General features: G+C 42.1%; 1 protein-coding gene and 1 long non-coding RNA gene across 6 annotated transcripts in view; one reads left to right on the top strand and one right to left on the bottom strand.

The window, feature by feature from the left end:
• CNIH3 (cornichon family AMPA receptor auxiliary protein 3) overlaps positions 1–25591 on the bottom strand; it is a 75593-nt gene that overhangs the window by 23204 nt on the left and 26798 nt on the right. For 2 of the 5 annotated variants that reach the window (XR_005595497.1, XR_005595498.1), the window contains exons 1-3: positions 24981–25229; positions 14823–14891; positions 11153–11200 (exon numbers count right to left, since the gene is read on the bottom strand). Coding sequence is in view for 1 of the 5 variants with exons in the window: in XM_039528431.1 (XP_039384365.1) it covers positions 11153–11200; positions 14823–14891 (117 nt within the window). In the remaining 4 variants the exon portion in view is untranslated. Of the gene's footprint in view, positions 1–10507; positions 11201–14822; positions 14892–20172; positions 20307–24980; positions 25230–25591 lie in introns of those variants that run through there. The other 3 variants (XR_005595495.1, XR_005595496.1, XM_039528431.1) reach the window with 3 other exon arrangements.
• LOC120400058 lies at positions 11041–15093 on the top strand. Its single transcript, XR_005595500.1, has 3 exons — positions 11041–11213; positions 11853–12052; positions 15043–15093. It is a non-coding gene; the product is annotated as an uncharacterized LOC120400058 (long non-coding RNA).

The following is a 25591-nucleotide window of genomic DNA, read 5'->3' as shown; positions in this document are numbered from 1 at the left end:
CTACCCATAAAAACCTGGGCTGAGACCATTCTAGCTACATAATCTCAGGGTTTCTTACAGCACACATCACCAAAGTATCTAAACACTGAAAACCACCAAGTAATTTCACACCCACGAGCCATCAATCAGACTGTAATAATTGTAAGTCAGTACAGAGCTGGGCTGGATTTGCATGGGTGTCCTGAAGATGAAAGATCCCATGCTGCATTATCAAATCCCTAAGTCATCAACTCCCCAAAAAGCAGCACACATTTTCAGTTATCATTTATAAACTAAAAGGAATGCGGCTTTCTGCATGCTAACATAAAGTTGATACCATAATCACGGAGAACAGAAACTGAAAGTTCTTGCCCCAAATTCTTCCAGGATCTATTTTGGACAAATCAGTAAATTGAGAGCTCAAAAACAGCTAAGAAAATAAAAAGAAAGCATATCAGAGAGATATTCCAGGCTATCATTAAGAAACTTACCACGGTAAGCAAGAGTATTTTAAAAATACATATAGAATTACACTGGTGATCAATGATGAGATTTTCAAACCAGAAAAAACACGAACTAATTAGCTAGTATTACAAGCAGCTCTGGATGCAGCATTCTCCAGAGACAGCCTTTTTACAGCATATGCAGACAGACCTGAGACTGAACCAGGCAGCACCCAATCCTGTGAAAGGTACTGAAAGTGGATTAAGGAAATGCTTAATCCACTTAATATCTATTGAAGCATCCTTGTGGGCAGGGCCGGCTCCAGACCCCAGCGTGCCAAGCGCGTGTTTGGGGCGGCATGCCGTGGGGGGCGCTCTGCCTGTCGCCGGGAGGGCGGCAGGCGGCTCCGGTGGACCTCCTGCAGGCGTGCCTGCGGTTGCTCCACCAGAGCCGCGGGACCAGTGGACCCTCCGCAGGCACGTCTGCAGGAGGTCCACCGGAGCAGCGGGACCGGCGACCGCCAGAGCGCCCCCCGAGTGCCCCCCGCGGCGTGCCGCCCTGCTTGGGGCAGCGAAATTGCTAGAGCCGCCCCTGCTTGTGGGAGGCACTCAACACACTGCAGGCTCATGCCGGCTTGGAGTTTAGTGGGTAGTGGTGGAGTAAACTAGTGATGTTGGTGCTATGCCTGGCTTTGCTGTGTAACCTTGGACAATCCACTTTGGCCTGGCTCTACTTAGGTGCCTGAGTTCTGTTTTAGACACCACTGTGATCCACAAAACTCCTGCTTAGCTGCTGTCTAACCCTAGAGGCACCTAAACTCACTTTGTGAGTCAGTTTTTGCAGTAAAAGCCTCCCTAGGTGCCTATGTTTCTGCCCCGAGCACGTGCACAGCTGCCTCACCCTAGGGGTCTGGATGGGTATCACCTGCCTGAACTGCAGCGCAATCCACAAACGGTTCCTCTGCCTAACCTGCGTGTGTGGCCTGATCCAGTAGTTGTACTCAGAGGCCGCCTAACTCCACACAAGACAAGGTGGGAAGGAGGAAGCCCTCTTTTATAACCCTTAGCCCAGTGGTTAAGGCTGTGGGAGACCCCCAGTTCAAGTTTCCCTTACCCCAGTGAGAAGGAATTTCAATAGGGATGAGTGCTCCCTAATCATTGGCCTATAGTGTCAGTCTCTCCCTCTGGCTCCATTATTTAATTCAAATGGAACAATTTCAATATGAGAGACTGACGGGCCCCACATCAGATTATCCCATAGTCCAGTGGTTAGAGCACTCACCTGACAGGTGGCAGAGCCCTGTTAAAATCCCTTCTCTGCCCTGAGAAGCAGAAGAGACTTTAACAGGAGATCTCCCACATCCTGGGCAAGTACCCTAACTATTAAGCTAAAGGGAGGGTCTCTTCCCTGGCTGGTTGTTTTGTTTGGAGATAGACAGCCTCTGAGCACGCCTACCAGATCAGGCCTGCATGCACATTAGACAGATGAACATATCTCTTTCCCTGTTCACCGATCACTAGCAGAGCTCAGCACCTCCCTGTAGTTGACCTTAGGTGCCTACCTCCATAAGAGGGGCAGAGCTTTGAATACACCACTCTCCTCAGCATCTCCCATTGGCTAGCTTAGGTGGCTCCCTGCCTAGCGTGCTGGGTTTTGTGGATTGCATTCTAAAGTGCCTCTCTCCCCCCAGGCATTGCATAGGGAGACTAGCACTTAACTCGGGCTTTGTGGGTCACAGTGCTGTTCCAGTGATTTTCTAGGTGTCTAAGTCCTTTTGTCGGCCTTTCTACCTCTGTTTCATCTCCCATCTTTTCTCTGTCTTGTTCATTTAGATAGTTCCTGCCCTGAAAAGCATACAATTTCTTACTATGTCTTTGTATAGCACCTAGTGCAAAGGGGCCTTGATCTTGGTTAGGATCTTGAGGTACTCCTGTAATACAAATAATAAGAATCAGGCTCTCGTGATAAATGTGGAAGAGTCCACACTTCTGCCAACGATCCATTTCAGTACCTCAGCCCGCCAAGGACTACCATATGTACATAAATAATGGAAGCAAAAATGAAAGGGAAAAGTAAACAACGGCAACATAGAAGTTGGAAAGAAAAAGTTATTACATATGCTATTCATCCACACCCTGACCAAAACAGAATTGTTCCCTTCAGTATAGTTACCCAACATTTTTGTAGGCTGCTAGATAGGTAAAGATTTCTGGTTATTCCTTGAATCAGAAAAGAGATAGTAACAAAATGCTCAAGTGAGCAGCTTGGTGAATAAGACCACACACACACAACCCTTGTTAATCAATTTCGTTAAGATTTTTTCAGGTAATCAAATAGTTTAAGAAAGCCTTTGTGGTCCCAGTCACTGAGTACATATTTAAGGCCAATCCAAACCTGTAAAGGAATCAGGATTCCTGAAAGGTTTAAAATGATATAAACCCACTTCAGGGGGAAATGGTTTAGCTGGTCAGTCCTTATAGGACCCAACCCTCGTTAAAAGTAGAGATGAGCCTGAAATCAGATCCAAACACAACCTGAACTTCGGGAAAGTTTGGGTCTGCAGCTGTATTTTATGTCTGACACCTCCCTCAAACTATGGCTTGAACTAAAACCCTAGACGGAAAGATCTCCAAACAGATCTGAGCTTCAAGTTTGTAACAAAAACTGAAACCAGGCACATTCATTGTGATTTTGGGTTTCAATGGCAACATTTATTTCAATTCAGCACAATAAATACAGATTGGTCCAGGCTGTCATGTTCAGAGAGGGATTCAAACTTCCCTGAAGTTTCAGGGTGTTCATAGCTGGAGTGTCAGTATGCTCCATCATTAGAGAAAGGGCTTGGGCACGGACTTCAGATCTGAACCCAAATTTCCCTACATCCTCAGCTATTCAGATCACATTTTGTGATTCAGGGCCATCTCTAGCTAGAACTAGTTTGCAATTGTGCTTCAGAGTTAGAAGCAAATGGTTTAAATACCCAATAAAATAATATGAGATGATAAATATTTAAAAACTTTAAAATTATAATACCGATTCAAATCATTTTATGTGCAGCAGTGTCTGCTAGGGCAGAAGCTTCTATCTGTATTGTCTTAAAAGGACACTTAAGCTATTAAAATGTGAACTGAATGATTGCCCAAATAGCTCCAGCACAGTTTGTACAAGCATTGGTTATTCTTCATAACTAATTTACATTGCCTTTTGATGTGAGTTTTAGCTACCAATCACACAGCAGGAGGAGCCTCCTGCAGGATTTCCTGCTGCCCAGCTGGTGAGTCAGACTCAGCGGTGTCATGATATTTATAAGGTATGAAAGAGAAAAGCATTAGGTATGCCAGGAAATATAGCAGGCATTGAGAAGCCTCTAACAAGGATGCAGTCTTTGGACTCTAACAAGAGTGGACAAAGTGCATATACTCCATCTTTGTTACAGTCTCTATCAATGGAAGGGATTCATGTAATGCCAGTTTCAGTTCTCATTATGGTCTTTGTCTTAGGAACAATTTATCAAAACTCAAAATGCATCCTGCATTGTTCTGTGAAATATCACAGCAAGTTCTGCTACTGCCACAGACTTAATTTACCTGATTTTCACTGGCCAACAATTCAATCTCCCTCTCTGATGACAGAGGCACCTAAACTGCAAGAAGAATTTTTTTACTATTCGTTAGAGCAGGAGACAGCACCTGGTATGTTACAAACCTGGCAGTGAAGACAATAAATACAAGATTCTCTCTAAAGCAGACCTATCTTTACGGTATGGCTATGCTGTAACGTTTACTTTCCTTATTAATCCCTGTCTAAATTAGGAACTGGTTCATTTTTAATCAGTGCTGAAAATGATTTATAGTGCTACTAAAGGTAGGGGTATAGTCTCTATTCCCAGCTTTGCAACTGAGGCCTGTTCTGCACTTAAAAATTAGGTCTATCTAGCTATGTTGCTCAGGGTTGTGAAAAATTTCCCACCCTGAGTACTGTGGTTAGGTCAACCAAACCCGCAGTGAGACACACCTAGGTTGATGGAAGATTCTTCTGTAGAGGCAGGTACTACCTCTCGGAAAGGTGGATTAACTACATCAATGGAAAAACCATCAGTGTAGGAAGCATCTACATGATAGCGGTGTAGCTGCAGCTGTGCCACTGTAGCATAGACATAGCCTGATTTGTTGGGCTTGTTTACACTAGACTTTAGGCTGTGTCTACACTGGGATTTTTCAGATCCCTAATTCCCCAATTGGTGCAGTTCCACAAGTGGTAGCTACTCTGATGGATTTAGTATAGACAGAGCTGAAACCCTATACGGTGGTAAAATCATATCTGAGCACCCAAGCCCTGTCTACAGTACATCTTCCATCATTGAGGCAGCTCCACTGATGATATCAATGGTGGGAACTCTATAACAGATAAAGCATCAGCAAGCACTGGTATTGCCTAGACTGGCACTGAGCAGGATGAGATCACAAGGTGGTTAAAACACCAGCAGCTTGTTACACTAGGGTGCCACCATGTCTACTATTGGTGGAGCTGAACTATGGTAGCAATTTTGGGAAATGTTAGGGGTAAAAAAAGCTAGCGTAGCTTTCTCTTCTCGCTGTCATGAACTATTCTTCAGGCAAGGCAGAGAGTTAGTGCACTAATCTTTCACCTCTGGGAGTCAAGACCTCTGGGTTCTAATCTCTGTTCTGCCACTAAGTTGCTAGGTGACCTCCTTGTACCAGTTATTTAACATTTATGTGCCTCAGTTTTGCCATCTGTAAAATGGGGCTAATGATAATTACTGACCTCATAAGGCTGCTGTGAGAAATTAACATTTGCAAAATGTCTTGAGATCTTCCAATGGAGCACACTGGAAGAAGTGCAACGTATTATCATTATGGGCCTTTCACCTCTAGAAGTGTTCCATCCAGGTTATGGCGGAGGGACATTGCTAGGGCAGTATAGTGAACCTAGCACTACTGCTGTCCATGCTCTATCTTTTCGGTGGAAAAGTGATAGTAAATTACTAAAGAGGACTTTAGTCTCCAGGATTGTCTTACATAAATACCCCAAAAATAAAAAGAAAGATACAATGTTTATCTTTCAATTGTAACCCCCCTCCCCAAAACCCTATTTGTCTTTTTTACAATTATTTGGAACATCTCTGGAGGCAAATGTCCCTCTCAAAGTCACTTTGTGGTTACAGTTGCTTTGACTCTGGAAATTTGCACTGTTCCCTGTTGCTTCTTCTGAATTTACCAACAATAAATAAAAGGATAAAGATCTGATTCAGCATGTCTCTAATCCTGCAGCTCCAGAGATGTTATGTTTGGCCTAGCATAAATGCTTTCTTTACAGCTGTAGAAAAGGTGAAAGATCTGTCTTTTATCAATCTTAGTCCCCCTTCCACACAGACTCCAATTCCAGTTCTGCTTCTCATATCCCTATCTTGCTTGAAGTTAACTAGGTTTAAAAACAAACCCTCAGTCATTTTTCGTAAAGTCATTTTTATTGCTCATGAAAGGATGGGTGTGAGCAAACTGGGGTCTGGAATTTATCTGCTGAGAGAGGATGTTCTCCTTTAACCTGGAAGGACTTCCCTGTTGGGGAATGAGGTTAACAGTCATTGTTCCCAATCCATGCAGTCCATAGTCACATCTGAATTGCTACCTGCTATAAAGCTGCCACTTTTAAAATGTGTCCTCTGGGGCAGCGCCGTAGTATTACAATGTTCATGCACCATCGCATTGCCAAATGTGTTAATATAGGAAAATCCTAACTGCCTTAAAAACCAGAAGAAAAGGAAAGTTTCCAACAGGCATCTGTCATAGAAAAAAGTTTCTCTAGAGAATGTTGTGCAGTGCACCAATAATGTAATATAGCCATCATAATTAACTGTAAAATATTAAAAAATACTATGGTATTTAATGAGATACAAATTAGAAAAATGTAATATAAATGAGAAAAATTCCCATTAGATCATTTACATGAGGAGAGTCCAGTGAATCAGGTCAGAGCCCTATTTCCAGCTCTTTCATAGATTTGATGTGTGAATTTGGGAAATTCATTTTCCCACTGTACCTCTGTTCCCATGGCTGTAAAATTGGAACATTAGTACTACTCACCTATGGAAAAAGCCTTGTGACTACAGATGGTATATGCTAAGTATTATAAACTACCTTTTAAAAATTTCATAGCAGTTACTTTGCATTGTCTGCAGTGTCTCTTGCCAGTTCAATTCCTCCTTCTTCCACCTTCCCAGGGATGATGCAGGACTAAGCTCTTGACTTGCCATGGTAATGTAGAATGAGAATAGCTTGCTCCAAGTCAGACACATGTTTCACAGCACTGCTCTGCATCCGGATTGCTGAGGGGAAATCCACAGCTCTTCTACCTCTTGCCAGCACTGTGGCTGTGTCTACACTAGCCATTTTCCCCTACAATTTCCCAGTGTTGCTAACACCAGTTCAGCTCCACCCATAATACCAACAGCAAGTGGGCCACTAGCATTTTAACTACCATGCCTTTCTCTGCTCATAGCTGGTCTAAATGACATGGTGGTTGAAAGAGAGACATGGTGTGTAAGGTAATATCTTTTATTGGACCCACTTCTGTTGGTGAGAGAGACAAGCTTCTGAGATACACTGAGCTCTTCTTCAGAGCTGGGAAAGGTACTCTCTGTAATATCCTGAGACAAAAAAGACTACAAACACTGCAAACAGTGATTATTAAAACATCATTGGCACATTGCTTAGAGTAGAGTTCTCACCAGCAGAGCTGCAAAATTGGTAACAAATTTTAGGGGGGGGAAAGCTAGTGTAGACCCAGCCTGCATGGCTATCAGCATCACTAGCATATACTTTAAGTAAATCAGCTTATGTAATAAATCTGTGGGCATGTACATACACAAAAAGTGTATGATTTCCAGCTAAACCACATATGACTGGAAGATCATACTACAGAGCTCCAAAAAACCAGGCCTCTGAGATAAAGGAGAATTTCAGTATCACACTGGGAAGCCAGTTTTAAAACTGGCTTCAGGAAATAATATCTTTAAGGCATTTACCTTGTGATCCAAGGGATCACTCAAGTCTGAACAAAGCTCATAGCCTCTTTGTAATCAAAGCTTTAGTGCAGTGGTCCCCAACGTGGTGCCCGCAGGCACCATGGTGCCCTCCGGGGCATTTATGTGTGCCCGCCTAGTGCCCAGCAGGGGAGAGAAGCCGTGGCTCTGCGCCTGCCAGGGACAGAGAACTCAGGCTGCGGGCGCAGTGTTCTCTGTTCCCGGCAGGTGCGGGGCCTGCCTAGTGCCCCGCAGGGGAGAGAAGCTGCGTCCCCATGTCTGCCAGGGTCAGAGAGCTCCGGGGCTGCAGACTGAGGGCGCCGGTGTTCTCGGTCCCCGGCAGGCGCAGGACCCACCTAGTGCCCAGCAGGGGAGAGAATCCAAGTCCCCGCACCTGCTGGGGACAGAGTACTCCGGGGCTGCGGGCGCCAGTGTTCTCTGTCCTCGCGGCTTCTCTCCGGCTTCTCTCTTCTCTCTGGATTCATATCTTATGTAATATTAAATATGTTTTTTGTATTATTTAATGTACAAATACAAAATAAGCCTTGAAAAATTGTTGGCACCTGCCACACTCTTCTGAAAACATGAATGTGCTACTGGTCACAAAAAGGTTGGGGACCACTGCTTTAGTGTCTAGCAGAAAAATTGAGCAGGTCTCTCCAGCAGAGGGCAGTGATACACATACATAAAAGCCAGAACATCACATACATGCCACCTGCTTTACATACTGCCTGAGTGAGATACTGTTTTCATGGTATGTAAACATTTTCCAAAAGTAATTCACATCAGATAGTGATGTTTGTGAATGTTCTGGCTGTAGTGGGATCCCTCCTTTGTCAATCCCACCATGCTTGAAAACTCAGTCAAATTATGTAACATCTAGTATAATCAAATACATACACACAAGCTATGGTCAAACCCTGCTAATGATCTCCACGACATTAAAAAAAACTAAGGATTTCCAAGATAATTCTGACAAACCATCCAGTCTCTTCATCGACTGGGGCTCACTATATGTGACTTGTATGGCGCTGTGTTCATGATCACTTGTGAGAGACTCCCCTGTAGAACCCTGGGACAGTGAAATGAAGCACATATTTACAGCCCACTTATAAATCCCTTTAAAATAGAGGTTTCTAGCCAAAAATCAAGAATTCAGTTCTAGTGGCATTAACAGTAAGACTGCTGGCTTTATGTTTGTAAAGTGCTTTGAAAATGTTAGCCAACCCCAACACCCTAGGAAACAGGTATGTTACTATTTCCTCATTTTATAGAAAGGGAAACAGGCACACTGAGGTTAGTTACCCACAGCCACACAGAGCAGTGTTATAATAATCAGAAGGTCTTTTAGAGTTCATTACAAACTACATATTCCCTTACATTTTCCTATGTCCTTAAAACACTTAGTATTTTAATTGCTTCCCCAAAGCTCTACCACTAACCATGAATGCTCCAGAACTGCTATGTACACAAAAGCGATTGTTAGTAAATATTGGACTTGAAAAGACTGCACGTCTCTGTAGTTATTCCTTCTTCCTCTTCCTGTATCACATCTCCCAATTAAAACAAATGTGTCCCCAAAGAACCTGGGAGGAGAAGCTTCATTAACAAACAATTTAAGTGAGTTAGAAGTCTGATCCCTGGTGTATGCTGTTTCAGTAATTAGCCAAAAGGCACCATCTTTGCTGTCAGCAATGAGGCTCAGGCTCAATAAAAATTAAACTTTCCTATGGGCAAGGACTCCCCTGGGGACTCACATATATTAATACATTTGCCACCCACCTGTTGCTTTCTGTCAGAGAAACTGGGACACAGCTGGAAACTAGGTGACTGCTAAGTCAGCAAAATGGTTCCTGGAAAAGAACTGATTCTTTTTTATGTTGTTTAGCTAGTCTGGATTAATATTTTCTCTCGTCAGATGTGATTACACAGGTTCTTGATAGCAGTGTGCTCACAATTGTTCCCATAATCAATCTAAACTGGTATAAATTCAACAAAAATGTTTTATAAAGTAGGGTCCCTCCCTAGTGCAAATACAGTTGTTTATAACATAATCAGGCCCTGGGATCAGGCTGAGCCAGTACTTAGCACTGCCAAGATCACAACATTTTGAAACTGAGTTTCCCAGCTGTTCTGAACATAGCCACGTGCAGTCAATAGTGTTAGCTATTTCACTGCTTATCACGGTAGCAGAACCATCCACCTACTCTGCAATTACAGGCAGAATTAGGAGTTCAGATACAATAGTGATGAGAGCACTATATAGGAACCTGAGTACATTCCAGTAGAATAGCTTGGGATTGTGGCTGCAGCTTGAGTTGAGTTTCACCACCTTTCCCTTCTACTAATCTGTCCTCTGAGTTAGGCTCCTACCTACAATATCCTGGGAAACTGTGCCAGATTCTGCTCTCCAATACATGTCCAACTCACAATGAAGTCAACAGGAGTTGCAAGGATGTATTTCATGACAGAATTTGGCCACTGAGCCAAATTCCCCCCAGTCTAACACTATTGACATCATGGGAGTTGCAGCACAGATAAATCTGGCCCACGGTACTTAAACACAGTTGATAACCTATTAAGGATGGATACAATGCAGCAACAAATACTTTCCAGTCTGGACATTCTAATGACATCTTCTAAGAGCTGGAATGTTTTGCTAATTATCATGATGTTGCATTGAATTCTATAATACAGTGCATAGGTACACTTATTAAAACTTTTTTGCAAGGTCAGGTCTTTTTTCTTCATCTGTTCAGAGACAGAATGGCTTAAAAAGACAATGTAAGCAGCTTGCATAATATACTGTCTAAGTGCGTGTGATCATGTCTACAGCTAGTGTGTGGCCTGCTTCAAAGTTAAGAGCCTTGTACTCACTCCCAGCTAACAGTGTTGCTCCTTTAGCACATGTGTTGGGGCATTGTGATTTTGGTCCTGATGGTCACTGGTGCTACTCTCCCATTGATAAGCTTACGTTACAGCTTACATTGAAAACTCCACCCTAAGGAAATCAAACATGTTCAGTGTTCGTCTAACTTTGTATCCAGTGAAATCAATTGGACTTTAATGGGAACAGAGTAAGGCCAACACTGAGTGCTTTTAAAAATTCCATTCTTAAATTACAGTAGAATGTGTAACTCATTACTGGGTGAGTCCTGCAAAGAGCAGAGCACCCTTTACTCCCATATAAACTGAGTCACTCGGTGCCATCATAGGGTCAGCCTCTATAATCTCAACATTCTCATTCAGCCTGTAAGAAACTCAAAAGGTTGAACTCATACAAATAAAATGCTCCATTTATCAAATAATTAGTAAATGACTGTCCAGCAAAGAATAATTATAAACCTCAGATCCTGATGGCAGCACAGGGCACGTGCCATAACTGTCACAAGTTACACCTCCAGAAACCAATCACCACCTTCAAAAAGCAGGTTATTAAATCTGAACCTGAGACTGTTCTGAAATGTTCCGTTCTTGTCAGGAAATCCTGACTGATAGCAACCCCTTCTCGTTACCTTCACTTTGTTTTTCAGAGGTAACACTGATTCCAATTTCTGCACTGGAATCTCAGATTTCATGAGTGATGATGGAGGATCAGTGGGACGGGCAAATGGACATACCCAGAACAGCCACCTGATGGTCTTAATTCTCATCAATGTCGTAGATCCTGTATTGGTTTATGCTCACCTTTCGCAGAAGAAAGCAGATGCGCTCAATGTTTCTTAGTCTCTCTCGCTGTCAAAGAAAGGTGGGAAAAAAGGTGGTGGGAGGTTATATTGTGTAATTAATTGAAGAAAATATATCACAAACAGAATGGGCCAAAACCATCCATGGCTTATATCCAGATATTAACAGAGTTGCACAAGGGATGAATTTGGCCTAGTAATATTTATCTCTCATATATTACTTTAAAATTGATTCACTCAGTTGTCTAAACACTCTTGTGAGGAAGGTTATTATTATTCCCAGTAACATATGAGAAAACAAACCAGAGACAAAACTGAGACCTAAAGTTAGCAGGGCAACAACTTTGAAGTCAGTATTTGTGCCTTCTTACACTAAGGCTGCATTGGTCCAGAGAGACTGAGGCACAAACATTCAGATTCCCACTAACTTCAGTGGTGGTTCCACACAGAGAACATGTGTTTAGATAGGTACCTCTATAATTGCCAAGACACTCTATCAATGTGCAACTTTTATAGTTGATCAGGCTACTACAGTGTATTTGTAATATGCTAGAAATATCCTTTTAAAACAGAAGACATATTTATATGAACTGAAAGATACTGGACTTGAGGATTCCAGTGTTTAGACAATGCAGGCTCAGCTGATGCAAGGAAAGTCAAAACAAATAACTTTAACAGGCTTTCTGTTAAATGGATCACAGGTGAGAAATTCACTAGCAAAACAATGTTCCGCTCTGCGTAGACACATCACTCAAGCCACCAGACAAGATTTTGCTCTTGGTTACATCAGGGTACATCCAAAGTAACGCCATGACACTCAATGGAATGACTCTGCATTTACTGCGGTTAGCGCAGAACAGACTCTGTTGCACTGTGCCTAAGAGGAGTGAGCAATTCAAAAGTAAGTGAAGTTTTACACCTCTTCTTACAAGAAATTAGAGAAGTGCCTTGGTTTGTACCATACAGTCTCCTGAGGGAGGTTAAGCGTTTTCTCTAGACATTGCAAAAGCTACTATGTACAGTCACCTTTCTGAAACAAATAATGAGATGAACCAATGTGTGAAGCCAATTCTCTCTACGCCTTCTGTGTTTTTCAAACTGTTTTAGGCTGATTCCATTTTGTGAGGATTATATTTCTCCTAAAAAGGTTTAAGTTTGGGAAAACAATGGAAGGTACAACAGTAATATTTTGCCTTTACATGACACCTTTTATGTCAAGAAACTCCTCAGACTATGATGCTATCCTGCAAAGGGGTCCACGTGGTTGGACTCTTACACCTGCGCAAAGCACCGTTGGCTTCAATGGGAAGTCCATGTGGATGTAAGATTCTGCCACCATAGCTCCCCATTGCAGGTCTGGGGCTAAATATGCCTGGTCTTCTGGAAGAGGAAATGCTTTAGACTCTACAGTGGGAGTCAGGTGACCCGAGTTTGAGTCTCAACTCTGCCATAGTCTTCCTGACTGATCGCTCTGTGACTCAGCTTCCTCTCTGTAAAATGGGGATAATAATACTCCCTTACCTAGCAGGTGTGCTGTGAGAATAAATTGATTAGTACCAGACATTAAAATAGTATGATCTGGAGTCCACACAATTAGCTAGATGGAAATGTGGGCACCAACTGATACACAATAGGGGAAGAACGAAAAACATTTGGTGAATGACACCAGAGCAAATGCCTCCTCTCATAAAAATCTCTCCTAGTGTGCTAGAATAACACCCATTAACATCCACACTGAACAGGAAAAAGTAACAGAAAGTTTGCTAGGTGAGAGTCAAAATGGTGCTACTGATACAGAATAACTTGCAGGATTTTATTGGACACTGTGTAATGTTTGTTCAGAATAAATGAAAATTCCTGAACATTCTGGGATTAATGAATTAATGAATTAAATCACTAACGTGATTTGAACAGGGACACACAGACATTGACTTTCTTATCCTGGAAGCCAATTACATTAGTATTCTAAAACAAAAGCAATTTCTCTCTCTAGGGCACTATACAAGTTTAGGAACAAAATATATTAGTGGGACGTGATGCAGAGATAGATACAGAAAGTGTGCCTGTATCACAAGATGAGGACAAAAATGCATGAGGAGAATTAAGAAACACTGATAAATAGGCCTAAATATTACTTTCATAGAAAAAGCTGTAATATATTTCAGTTGAGATTGTTCCCTACAGTTTCCATTTTCAGTTACTATTTTAGGGGTGGATTTATTTTAGTAGATTAACAGATACAATTACTTACATAAACATACATATTAACTTTAGACTGGCTCAATGATTCTGTAGTACAAAGCTACTTGGGAGACTCAAGTTCAAGACTACTCTTAAGATGTCATATTCAATGGTGGTATAAAAGGTGGCATAAGTTACGTTTTGGGAATAAACTAGTCATGAAACGGATTTAAGTGGCCAAGTATTGTAATTCGAATCTGGTTAGCATTTGGTGGCAGTGCAAGATACGTATAACTTATACCAATTTGATGTTATGTGGGGACAAAAATCAGCCTGTAGTGAAAACAAATGCAACTCCCAATGAGTTCTGCCTTCTGTTCTGCTGGTATTAATGTGGGGTAACTTCACTGAAGCCAATGGAATCACTCTGATGAACACTGGCTCACCTGAGAGCAGAATTTGCACCTGCTTAAACCAGGAATGTTGGGAAGAGGTCAAGAATACGTTAAAATAAGGGAAGAGGGAAAGCTGTCTCTTACCCATTGGCTGGACCTCCTGGTACATGCCCTTACTTTTTAAGTTATACTCATTTTGCGGTCACACAGCTGATGCCAAATCTTTGCCACTTACCCAATATGTAATCTATACAACTGTTTCTGTCCCCATAGAATTTGTCCCACAGACTTTCAAAGGAGATGCACCCCTTTCTTCCAGTCTACATTTAGTTAAATTTGGCCCAGGCTCCTACATAACTGACAGATTGCTGGAGCATAGCAGAGTTTACAGCCTCTGTGTCAAATTATCCTTTACGGTAAGAAGGTGGAACCTCATTGACTTCAGTGGGTTATTCCCCTTTAGTGCAGGGGAGACCTCCAGGCAGAAAGGTGATGATTGCATCCCTCATCAAAGTCCTTGAGTAGTCAGTACAGACAATGGGTCACTCTCGAAGAAGATGAGATAATATCTTTTATTGGACCAACTTCCATTCATGAGAGAGTCAACAAACTTTCAAGCTCTCACCAACAGCAATTGGCCCAATAAAAGATATGACATCAGTCACCATGTCTGTCTAATATCCTGGGACCGACACAGCTACAACACCACTGCAAACACTGAAGAAAATGGTCAGCCCACTGCTTGGGTGCAGAGGAGGAAAAGGATTTTAAAAGGGGGAAAGTGTGCCTCAGAATGAAGAGATGCACAAAGCCCCTACAATCACATTTCAACTTCTCCTCTTTCTGAATCTCTAAGTGCTCCCATGCCATCTCCAGCAAGAAAGGGAACTACTTGAGTAAAGATCCACCCTGAGACCATCAGACTAAGATGGGTTGCTAAATCAAGAGTAAACAGCGGCTGCTCTTACAGACTATAACTATATTCATATTCCAATTCATTGATTCTTAAATCAATTTCTATATTTTCCATTGACAGCTCAGCACATCTTCTTCCATTCAATATCTAAAGTTTGGCAAATCTCAGGCTGTACTCACTGCATGAACTGGATTGCACTGGTCTATTGGGCTCTTGAAGTCTGTCCTTAGCTCATCAAATGCGATTATCTGCAAAATAGTTATTTCAAACATTGTAATGACAACAGTAATGCCAGTGAATCCAGGTCTTTTTCTTTATAGTAGTTACTAAGATCTATTACTAACTTTGGTTAAAATTCATCCCAAATATAACTAATGAATGTTTTATTTCATTTTACAGAACCACATATACAAATTCAAAAAGCTACCTTCAGCCACAAGATCACTGTACAAAGGAATAGGTCATGCTATAAACAGGACATACATATTGACCCACTGCCAGGTTGAATCACTCCTCCAATAAATGTGCTACTACAGTATTTTTCAGAGATCAAAACTCTAAAAATGAATTCATTTGTCTACAGATAAATGCAATAAGCCATAGTCCTAACATTGAGAGCTTTGGAAAATGGTGTTGTATTGAAATAAGGAAAAGTCAGAAGGCAACTTGATTTAATTGGAGGTGGAGGATTATTTTGCTATTTGAACATTAAAGGGGCTAAGCATAAAATCAGACAAATTAGAAATGAAGAAGACCTGTTATGCCAGTTAGATCATACACCCCCACATCTCACCCCAGTCAAAAAAAGTTTGATCCATAGAGCAAGGATTCTCAAATTTTCATACAGTGTAGATGAGACCAGGTCAACATTTTTTCAGCCTTTTTCTTTGTTTTGTTTCCTTCCAGCTTTTTCAATAGGAAAATTTTAATGAAAAAATTGTTTTTGTTCACAATTTTCCAATGTTTTTAATATATATTTTTTCATTTTGATTAAAAAACTTTTAGTTTTCAAAAATAGATTTTTTTTATTTTACCGTTTTGTTGCCTTCCCACCGTTTTTTCCTCTCCCCTACCTTTTCTTTCCCACTGAAAAAGTAGAAGGAAGAAAGAAAGGAAAGAACCAAACATGAAACACCCCCTGAAAGCCAAAAAATTGAAAACCGTCATGGGGTGGGCGGTGGAGGGCAAAAACTGAAACAAAACATTTTGCTTCGCTGGAAAAAACAAACAAACAAACCCAGAAAATTCCATGAAAGTTTTTGAAAGAAACACACACTTTGTTTCCTAAATTTTCCAGGGAAAATATGCTTTAAAAGAACGGCTCTGGTGTAGCCCACACCTTGCTGAGAGATTGGCTCACTTCTCACCCAGTCACAAAGGGTCAGAACCGAGCAGGGGATTTGCATTGTCTCCCCGCTACCACCAAAGAGCCTCAAAGTTTGGAAGCTCAGGGTCTTGGTGTGGATGGCCCTTTGCCTGCAGTGGCTCTTCCAAGAAGAATGAAGATCTCAGAGATGGTCTGAGGATTATATAGGCTGAACTCCCTGCTTGTTCTGCAAGAGGTCTGGGGAGGTGGAGAACAAATTCTGTCCCTTTGACAGAACTTCCTAAGGAAAACTTGCTGATGAAAACCCCTCAGGTTTTTCCCTCTGGGGAGGGTGGTCTGGCTTTTGCTGTTTACACTCCTCTGTCATTCTGACATCCCTCTCCACTGTCTCCTTAGTCACTTCTTAGCCAAGCTGGATAGATTTAGCTCTTTTAATCTTGCCTCATAAGTCAGTCACCTCAGTCCATTCATTATTTTTGTTGTTCTCCTATGAACTCCACCTACTTGGTCTGTATCCTTCTGGTGTTTAAGTACCCTGAACAGACTGGGTCTGAATCTGTTCTACTTACAGTAGTGGGAATCTCCAGTAACTCCATTTAAGTGACTACAGACACATTGGTGTAAAATTGGTTTAAATGAGACAAGAATTGGGCCTACAATTCCCAGTATGGTCTCCTCAGAGTTGACAACAGGTAGACACAACCAACAGATAGTGAATGCAGAAAGGTAGTGGGTACGTCTTCTACACTGAATAAAACCCCAAACCTGTGGCAGTGAATTTCAGAACCCAGGGCTTGCGGTACAGGGCTAAAAACAGAAATGTGGAGATGGTTGCTTGGACAGGAGCATGAGCTCTGAAACCTGGTGAGGGGAGAGGGTGTCAGAGCCCAAGCTCCAGTCCGAGGAGGAACACCTGCACTGCTATTTTTAGTCCACAGTGAGAGTCCCAAAAGCCTGAGTTAGTTGACCAGGCTCTGAGACTCTCTGCTGTTTTTTTGCAGCGTAGACGTATCCAATGAGACAGCTGTTCTGAAACTGAAATAAACAGTGGTCACAACATGGAAACTGCCTAGCTTTATGAACAAGTAAGCCTCAAAATAATCCTGTTAGGTAGTTATGATTGTCCCCATTTTACAAATATGGAAACAGAGGTGCAGAAAGGTTGAGACTTGCCAGACCAGAGCCCATATACCACTCTAGTGGCAGAAATGAGAATAAAATCAAGGATTCCAAGTCTCCTGCTCTAACAACACTGTTTCTACCAAGTTATAGAGCATTTAAAATTAAACAATTGTGGCATTTTTAATAGCAAACTACAGGTTGCAATGTATTCAGCTGATAACTCTTCATGTCACAGCATTATTATTAAATGTTTGTTATAGTCTTATTGACGTGAAGGTGCTGCACAAAGAAATGTAGGATATTCCTTGCCCAGAGCAGCATATAGTTTAAGTGATATATGACAGGTAAGGATGCCAGAATAGACTACATCATTTTTTGTGTCAGTTCATTCTCATGTTACCCACGTAGTTGTTATTGGGGCATTTAGTGCACTGAATGAGGTATACCACCTGTTGTGATAGGCACGCGGCACTAGATCCTGCCATAATTGATGCAAAACCTCAGACCTATCTCCATTGCTATGATGATCAATACCCCCCACAACACACCTTTCAAGGGGTCCTACACACACACCTATCACAACATATGGTGTACCTCATGCAATGCATCAAATGCCCCAAACAAACAACTATGTGGGTGAAATGAGGCAATCACTATGCCTGCAAATGAACTCATACAGAAAAATGATAAAAGACAAAAACACCATATCAGCCATGGGCAAACACTTTTCACAAAATGATCACTCCATATTTGACCCCTCAGTTCTTGTCCTCAAAGGAAACCTGCACAACACCTTCAGAACACAAGCTTGGGAATTTAAACTCATAACTTTATTAGACACTAAAAATCACTGACTTAATAAAGAAACTGGATTTATGGATCATTACAACAATCTATAACCCATTAAGCCTCCTTTGTTCTGTGACTGCAGAAGTGTTACTTCCCCATTTCACCTAAAATGGTCTCTTATGATGTTAACTCCTTATGCTAAACAATTTGTTCCACCTTTTGTTTAGCTGTGACATTCTGAGTACTTTCCCAGACCTAAAGAAGAGCCCTGTGTAAGCTCAAACGCTTGTCTCTCTCTCACCAACAGAAGTTGGTCCAATAAAAGATATTACCTCACCCACCTTGTCTCTCTAAAAGCATAATACACAGAGCCATTGATACCCACAGAATTATCTCCCTCACCTCATCTAAGGTCATAAGCAAGTGGTCTAGTTATTGGTGGACTAGTGTCCACATCACAAAAAACAAAACAAAAAACAAAAAAAAAAACCCACCAACACCATCATAGTTGGCAATATTTAATATTCTTGCACTATGATGAGAATGAATGGGCTATGAAGACTGAACTGTCCTCTGACTCCTAGAAGAGATCATCCAGGTTTGAGTTGAGGAATATTTGTTGGGCACAGAATGGCAGGAAGCTTGTACTGCCACTACCTATGCTGTACTTGTTCTGTGGATGGAAGAAAAAGGTAAGTATTGGAGCGACCTATGGGGTGGTTATAAAGTTTCTGGTTCTCTACAGTTATTAGAGCGGACTAGAATGTGTTGCAGCAAGGAGCTTAATAAAGGTACGAACTTCCTGGTTAGGAGGTTCTCTAGTTGCTGCTTAAAGCATGTTTCTGTGTTTATGATCTCACACTACACTATGCATCTAATAAAACAGAATAAAAGTTCCCTTGATTTATAAATATACTGCCACGCTCTGTGGTGACTTTCTCCCCATGCAAGGCCATTAACTCCAAGTGTAAATCAGCACAGATTTTGCCCCAATTTAGACATTCTTATGCTGCATAGTTTACAGATTCTGTGCTGGCATCACCTGTTTCAGAACAGCAACAATTAGGAAGATATTTATAGATGTGCCTCAATTCCCTGCCCATGCATGTTTCTCCAGACAATGACAGCTTTGAATACAGAAGCATTCGCATGAGATTGAGGGTGATTTTCATTCTCCATTTATTTATTCCCACAGAGATCTAACTGAAAATTTCACCTGGCAGTGGCAGGAAGGAATCCAGATCTCTGTGTTTTAGGGAGGCCATTCTAATTTTTGACCACTGAGCCCTTACAGGCGTTTGACTTGAGCACAGGTGTTTGTTTTTTTGTTATTAAACTGACCATGACTGATTTATGGGTAGGAAATCTGCTGAGAATATTCTTTAAGGTGAATTCATGGCTGGTAAAAGGCGCTGCATTGATAACTCTTGGGCTTGAAAATTATAATTTATACACATCTTAGAAAAATCTAAAAATAAAATACTGAGATGAAAATGTACCACAGCCCTGACCTGGAGGGACTACATTCATCGTCCATTCATAGCCCATTCACGGTGTCTTGCCTGTTCAGACTGCCAGCAAAGGTGCCAAGCTAGTGCTGAATAATGTGGTGAACATCTGACCATGCTGAACTAATCTGAGAACAGCAAACACAGAACAGGCAGTGGTCTCAGCACACCAGCAGGCTAACTGATATCCAGTTTTTTGAAGGCACCATTGTAAAAAAAGAGAGTTTTAAGGAGCAATTTGAAGGAGGATTTTGAGATAGCTTTGTAGATGTTTATGGGGAGTACCTCCCAAGCATGAGGGGCAGGATGGGAGAAAACAAAGGTACTCATCTGAAAACTTTACAAGTGAGTGATAGAGACTGGTATCATTGGCCAATCATAGGCAAGAGTTGACATCTCAATAGTGAAAGTGTTGAAGTGAAGGGCTAGGAAAATAATATTTGCAGCTGCATTGGGTATGAGTGGGACAAGATAGAATTTGTCAAGGCCAAAGAAAAGCATATTGCACTAATTAAGATGTGAGATGATGAGAGCCTGGATGAGAGTTTTAGCTGCATGTATGGCTTTACCCCAGCTCTAGTCAAATTTCAGTGTGGGACCTTGTATCAAGGCCGTTGTCTCCTGGTTATCCCCTCATGGCCAGAAGAGGCTCTGCAGCAGCTTGCCTCTAGTTTCAGTCTCTCTCATGGCTAACACCCTTCCCACCCCGGGGCTGGTTAAATAATAGAACAGTCCTTAAGGTCCTCAAAATAAAGTCCATCACCACATCCCAGAAGCTCATACTCAGCTCTGGCTCTTAGTTCTACCACACAGGGAGGTCTTCTTCTATCCCAGTAAGCTCTTCACAAAGTTGCCACTCCTAGCCCTCCCTAGCAGGAGCTCCACCTTCCACCTCTGATTTGCTTCTCCTGTCAGCAGCTTCCCTGTGCTGAAAGGGAAGGCAGCATATATACTGCTTTCTTTCAGAGAGCTCCTCTTGATTGGCCAAGAGATAAGGAAACCCATTCTCACCCCCAACCCCACCCTGCTACATTACAGGCCTTTAAAGGGACAGTCTCCTGTTTTTTTTCCTCCACCCCTCCAACTACTAATGCCTTGAAATGCTTCCTCTCCTCTGGCCTTGGCCATTTATTGAGGCTTTAAAATGGCATAACACTGATACTGGCCTGAACTGGAAACAGCAAAAAAGTTAGAGATAAACTCTGTCCTCCCTTGCATGCTATCAACTTCTGTTACGTCTCTAATGGGAGCTTCATGTGTACATCTGAGGGTAATTTGACCCACTGACATTTGATAACTAAATGCAGGTGAAGGCAAGAGATGGGGTGTAGCTGAGATGTAAACTGAAAAACTGTTTCTTCTTCAACTGCTGGATAACATTGGTAATATCTTAAGCAATGTTGCTAAATGTTTGGTGTCTAGTGACCCTGAAGTCAAGGGTTAGCTGGTAAGTATAGGAGGAACTAGTTTTCAGCTCTTGTTTCAAAACTATATTTATTTAATTTTTCCTGGAAATTTATCAGTGTTTACTACAACAAGTGAAAATTGGTGGAAAAAAATTATTTTTTCTGTGTGAATATCAGGGTTTATTTTGGTGGACAAAAGGATGGGGGGAAATAGTCAGTAGGTTGATGCTTTGATTAATGGAATTCAATGTGGTTTGCTGCAGAACTAAACAGAACTCAAAACAATGCCACCTCTGAGTTACGAAAACAATGTATCTCTAGTCCCCAAATAAAACTTTTCATTTGAATAAACAGTTACTGTTGGGGACTTAAAACTATTAGCCTATAAATATTTACTAATATTACTCATATTTAATAATTGGGCCACACCATTTGAAGTGCATCTTTTGCTCCTGTTTTTTTTTTTTTTAAACCACTTTTGAATACTTCCTTGTGTTCTGAAATGTATTCTGGCACAGATTTTTGTTTTCTTCCCATTTTAGTGTCAGATCTTTCAACCATTATCTGCTAACAGCTTGAAATGTTTAGTTAGTGGGCATGAGATTCATTAATACATTCAGAGGCGCGCACACTTCAGAGCTTGTGTGCATGCCTGTTTATTGTGTGTATCTTCTAGACTAATCCATAGCCTTACTTCAACAGGCAGCTTTGCATATACACACAGACCAATGTATTTTCGTAATACATATATCTTCTGCGATGTATTGCATTTTCCTAATAAAACAAGTGATTTTAAAATATTTGAAAGATATAAAAGTAGGGTGAAAATAAAAAAATAATAATATTTTGTAAAACTCAGGTTTTTCTCTGTTTAAACTGAAAACAAAGAGGTTTAACTATATTGTAACAAATCCGAGGCCTTCTAGAACTCCATTGTTGTCACTATGCTACACACTGCAGCCACTCAGTTTCTAGGTGATAGAACTCAGATGCTTCTACCCCAAAATACAGCCCCCCACCCATATCACCTCACAAAACAGCAGCTGTCCCACCAGCTGCTTAGAAATTGCTTAGAAATTTAAAAGTGAAGTTTCGAGAAAACAAGATCATAACAATTACATAACCACAAAATTCATATCCTGAACTGCAGCCAGGCTCACATGAGCTAAGAAAGGCGGGAGAGTATCAGCTGACTCTCTGCTCCAGATACCCAGAGCTGGACAGATCTGCAGAGGAGACTATCTCCTCAGAATCAATTCTCAAATCATCCGGTTTCTCCAGGGCATGGGCCAAAGTCAGCTACGGCTGTTTACGAGACATTTTTAAACAAAGAAAAGAAAGAAATAGGCCAAAAACAGAGAGTAATATTGGAGAGGGTCACAAAATATGCAGATGGCGGCCCAAACAACAAAGTTTGGTTCCAAGTCTAGATCTGAACTTTTGCCCATCTCTGAAAAATCAGACCAGTAAAACTTTGCAGTTGTCACTCTCTAAAGATGAAATTGTTCCATTATCTTATCTGTACACTAGGAGGGCATTCATGGTTGTAGTCACTCCCATACCTATCACTTATTATTGGGATCTAGCTTTGGATCTGGAGCTGATAAGGTTTAAAGATTGTTTTAAGTATCAGAGGGGTAGCCGTGTTAGTCTGGTTCTGTAGAAGCAGCAAAGAATCCTGTGGCACCTTATAGACTAACAGATGTTTTGCAGCATGAGCTTTCATGGGCCACGAAAGCTCATGCTGCAAAACATCTGTTAGTCTATAAGGTGCCACAGGATTCTTTGCTGCTTCTAAAGATTGTTTTGTTACAGGCTACAGAGCAATTCCATTTTCAGCCTCACAAATCTAATTCTGTGACCCACTGGAATAGCAGAAAACCATTTACAAAGGTTACAAACCCAAGTACAGAAACTTAGAATCAAGCTTTCCATTGTACTGGAAGGCTGGTATTAGAGGATGTTGATTTTACCTACCTATGCTACTGCACTTTATAAATTAAAGTGCTTTACAGATATTAGTTAATCCTCACAGCAGCTCTGTGAGATAACCACTTTACAGGTGGGGAGACCGAGGCAGGGAAATTCAGTGACTTTCCCACAGTACACAAGAAATCTATGCCAGAGCCATGATTAGAACACAGGCACACCTGACTTCTAGCCTGGTACTCAAGCCCCTGGGTTATGGTGCATTCCAGGATAACAGAACAACATTTTGGGGCTTTTTTTACGCAGATTTCTATCTTCCTGGGCATTAGAGTAGTACACACTGCAGTAAACTGGTGGGTTTAAATCTGCACAATGTGTGCCAAATTCTACATGCAGTTACCCTCAGTAGGGATCCCAAAGTGCTTTACAGTATGGCTCAGTGATGTTCATGATCTTTGGGGTAGAACACAGCAGCTGTTTAGCAGTAAATAGAAACACTTTGTAAACAAGTTTACAGCAGGAAATGAAGAATAGCTTATCCAATTGAAACTGCAGGGAGTGAAGGATTTAGGTTGGCAGAATGTAAAATTACCAGAGTTTCAATTTGATCAAAACACAAAATCAACACCCATACATCCCAGGAGATTTTTTTTAACGACCTCAGGTAGTCTGGCCTTTAGTTTTATTACTCTTACAAAAAGATAAAAGCATCCAGCAGCAGGCCCCCTAACACCAAGTCGCCACCTTTGGAAACACTCCCTTAACTAGCACTAGCAGTAGCTTCTTCATTTTCTTTGTGGGCCAGGCACAAGATATTGACATTCATACACATGCAAAGCCAGTGCATTAAAATCTCTGCACAAGAGTCAGGATTAATAATAGGCCCACGCAGTGCTTGCACTAAATCTCCACTTCAAACTTTATTTTATAAATGAATTAATTCTTGGGTTTCTGGGCAGGTTCCATGGGATTTCTCTTCTGAAACCTACTGTTACACTGCCTAACTAGCTCATGACTAAGGCTAAGATTTAGTCACCGGTATTTTTAGTAAAAGTCATGGACAGGTTACGGACAATAAACAGAAATTCACTGCCCTGACCTGTCCATGACTGTTACTATAAACACCCCTGACTAAATCTTATCTGCTCCTAGGGTCTTGCTACTCTGGGGAGCCTGGGACACTGCTGCTGTGGGAGGTCCTGGGGCCCAACAGCTGGCCCATACTCTGGTGGTGGGGGCTGGCTACCTCTGGCCACCCCTAGAGCCGCTGCTCAGGCCACCCCCAGGACCGCGGCTACTCCAGCAGTCCCCAAGGCCACCTTCCTCCCTCCCACTGCTCGAGCAGCCCTAGGGTCAGCCATACTGGCCACTAAAGCTGCAGAAGTCATGGAGGTCATGGAATCTGTGACTTCCACAACTTCCGTGACAGCCTCTCATCCTTACTCATGACCATGGGTACCAACCTCAGGACAGACTGCCAAGAAACGGAATATGAACCCCAAAGTGGTTGGGTGTTTTATACTTAGAATTCACCAACCAAGTAACAAGTGTAAATTCCTGAGGCACTATAACAACCCTAATAGGAAGACACAGATGGTCCCCTTGGGTACTTCAATGCATCTTGCCACTCAGGTAAGCTTGCCTCTGTGATAGATGGTCCCTTACACCAAAAATCACAAGAATATTCAGGTTACTCCCAGTCCCAAAGAATCAGTGACTTACCCCACGTCAACTGTACTCAGATCACAAACCAAAGACAACTAGAGCCCTGCACGGATATCCACTTTATATCCACAGATATCCACATCTGCAGATGTGGATGAGGATATCCACAGACTATTTTTGAAGAGGGATGCGGATCCAAGTTTTATATCTAATGCACTGAAAAATCTGCAAATATCCATTTTATATCCATAGATCATTTTTGCAGATCACGGATCTGATGTGGATACAAATTTTGTATCTACACAGGGCTCTAAAGATAACACTTGTAGCCAATCCTTTAACTAACTAAAGATTTATTAAGTAGGAAAAAGAAATGAGAGTTATTGACATGGCACCTCCTGTTGATTGATCTGGGAATTAACTCTTCCAGATTCAGAGCGCCTCCTGCTGGTCAGTGTCTCCCTTGCTACCACCTGCTTCTCCCTTTTTTCCACCACACTTTAGGTCAGGCCCCATGTCCCCCCAGCCCACAGTGCCCCATTGCTCAGGGGACTTCCCCTCCCTGGGGAACCCCAATTCCCTGAAGCCCACCTTGCCTCAGTGACCGATGGCCAGTCTTCATCTAGCCCCTTTTCTCAGGGGCAAACTGTAGTCTGCAATGGCTGCTTATCGTTGGCTGCCTCTTCCTGGCCTGGCTGCACCACTGCAGCCTCAGTACCACCACAGGCCCTTTTAGCCTGGCCTCAGCCTGGGGACTTGCCTGGCCAGAGCTCCCCAGCTCTGCCTGTCCTTCCCCAGCACTGCTCTGTTTGGGATGCCCTCCTCTAGGCAGGTCCTTCCCACTCCACCACTGGAGTAAGACTCCCCTTGCCTAGCTCCCAGCCCTTTTATCAGGGCCAGCTGGACCCTAATTGGGTGCAGCCACACCTGCGGCTGCCAATCCAATCAGCCTCCCTCAACTGCTTTCAGCCCCAGCCCTCTCCAAGGGCTAGCTTTTAACCCTTTCCAAGCTGGAGCAGGGTGACCACCCTGCTACACACGGCCATGAAAAACATGTCATGGACCATGAAATCTGGTTTCCCCGCCATGAAATCTGGTCTTTTGTGTGCTTTTACCCTATACTATACAGATTTCTTAGGGAAAACCAGCATTTCTCAAATTGTGGGTCCTGACCCAAAATGTCGCAGTATTTCCACCCTTAC

This window comes from Mauremys reevesii, linkage group 3 (genome assembly GCF_016161935.1).
Source record: "Mauremys reevesii isolate NIE-2019 linkage group 3, ASM1616193v1, whole genome shotgun sequence".
NCBI lineage: Eukaryota > Metazoa > Chordata > Testudines > Geoemydidae > Mauremys > Mauremys reevesii.
This window is presented reverse-complemented; position numbering and strand designations above follow the sequence as displayed.